The sequence below is a fragment of the Phalaenopsis equestris genome, unplaced genomic scaffold (assembly GCF_001263595.1).
Source record: "Phalaenopsis equestris unplaced genomic scaffold, ASM126359v1 Scaffold000277, whole genome shotgun sequence".
NCBI classification, from domain to species: domain Eukaryota; kingdom Viridiplantae; phylum Streptophyta; class Magnoliopsida; order Asparagales; family Orchidaceae; genus Phalaenopsis; species Phalaenopsis equestris.
In genome coordinates this window covers 577,446-578,970 of record NW_018164719.1, presented here as the reverse complement: position 1 = coordinate 578,970, position 1,525 = coordinate 577,446, and the positions used below count along the sequence as shown (strand labels likewise).

At 32.9% G+C, this 1,525-nt stretch overlaps 1 protein-coding gene across 1 annotated transcript; it reads right to left on the bottom strand.

Annotated features, from left to right (window-relative positions):
• Nucleotides 1-753: 753 nt before the first annotated feature.
• Nucleotides 754-1,482, bottom strand: LOC110024882 (cysteine-rich repeat secretory protein 55-like). Its single transcript, XM_020725068.1, has one exon. The coding sequence runs from the start codon at nt 1,480-1,482 to the stop codon at nt 754-756; it is 729 nt and encodes a 242-aa protein (XP_020580727.1).
• Nucleotides 1,483-1,525: the final 43 nt, after the last annotated feature.

Below are 1,525 nucleotides of genomic sequence, written 5' to 3'. Positions count from 1 at the left end.
TTAACATTTGGCATGAATCAGACACATTTGGCACAAAATAGAAGAAAAATTCATATGACTGAGTTTTGTCTTCATCACCCGAAAAAAGTTGATCAGTAAAAAAAAATGAAAATGCTGATTTTTCTTACTCAAATTCTAAAAATTTTGTCCAAATTTTTTACAAAAATTATTTTAATCAAAATTTCTCAAATTTTTAATAGAAAAGTAAGGAATTTTATTTTATTGATTCAATAAAATAAAAGGTTTCATGTCACCTGTTGAAATTCTTAATTATAAAAGTCATTTTAGATTATTTTAAGAGAATAACAGTAAGTGTATGCAAATTATTAATGCCTTTAACATATGAAACGTATTGAATTAATAAAAAATTGAAAGAAATTATAAGCAAATATTTTAATATTCTTTGTCCGCTAGTACTCTCCACAGTTGCTGCAATTACTTGGAGAAGACATTATAAACAACCAATAGATATTATAAATAAACTTATTGCATTACATCATAGAAAATAACATTGTATGATCGTTCTTTACTGCATCATTTGTAATTAAAAGCAATAAAACCGCTCAACTTAACTATGACAAGATAATATCTATACTCATAAGCCTGACAAGATAATTAGCCAAGATATATCACTTGACTTATTAATACAACATACACATAAAGGAAATGGATGCTTAAACCAGAGAGAAAACACATTAACAACTTGTAATATCAATCTAAAGATTGATATGATAGCTTAAGCACAATCAAGTGTCAGGCAGCAGGGCCAACAAGAAAATTAAAATTCTCATACTTTAACCTACAATCGGTATTGAACACATCGCAACCAAATCGGGAATAGCAACTCTTTGACATGATTTTGGATTCTTCATCAAGACATTGCTTACATGTTTGTTCCTGAAGATCACGTGTGCATTGTGCCATTCCGTAGATAATCATGTTATTCTTAAAGCTATTACTATTTCCCCTAGCAAACTTATTGTCTCTTGTTGCCGCAGTTATTTTTATTACTTCCAATAGTTCCGTCACAACTTTGTTGAAATCTACAGGATCATCTGCCGTTTTATTTGAAGCCCAACCATTGGCATAGCTCGTGTCTAATTGCCCGAAAAAGTTATTGGAACTATAGCGAATGAAGCAAAGTTTGTACCAAAGTCGTGCATCGGCTGAGAAAGGGCAATTTGCTTGGACTGTATGTGTTGCTTCTAAGATGCATGCCGAACATGCATCGAGATTGATGTCCCCTCGACACTGAGTGAGACCATGGATAGCATCCGAACCCGAGCCGTAGGAAGCGATTGCGTAGCCGTCGCGAGTTGTCTTTACTAATAGATCAGAAATGACATGATCAATGTTCTGTTTCATGTTGGGGTTTGTAAAAATGTTGAAGTCTGCGTGGCATTCCTGATGCAGTAAATCGGTGCTACATCTCCCAAGTATGGGAAGGAGACTTAATATGAAGAGCTTGAATGCAAAATCCATTGCTGTTTTCTCTTCACAATACATATATATATATATATATATA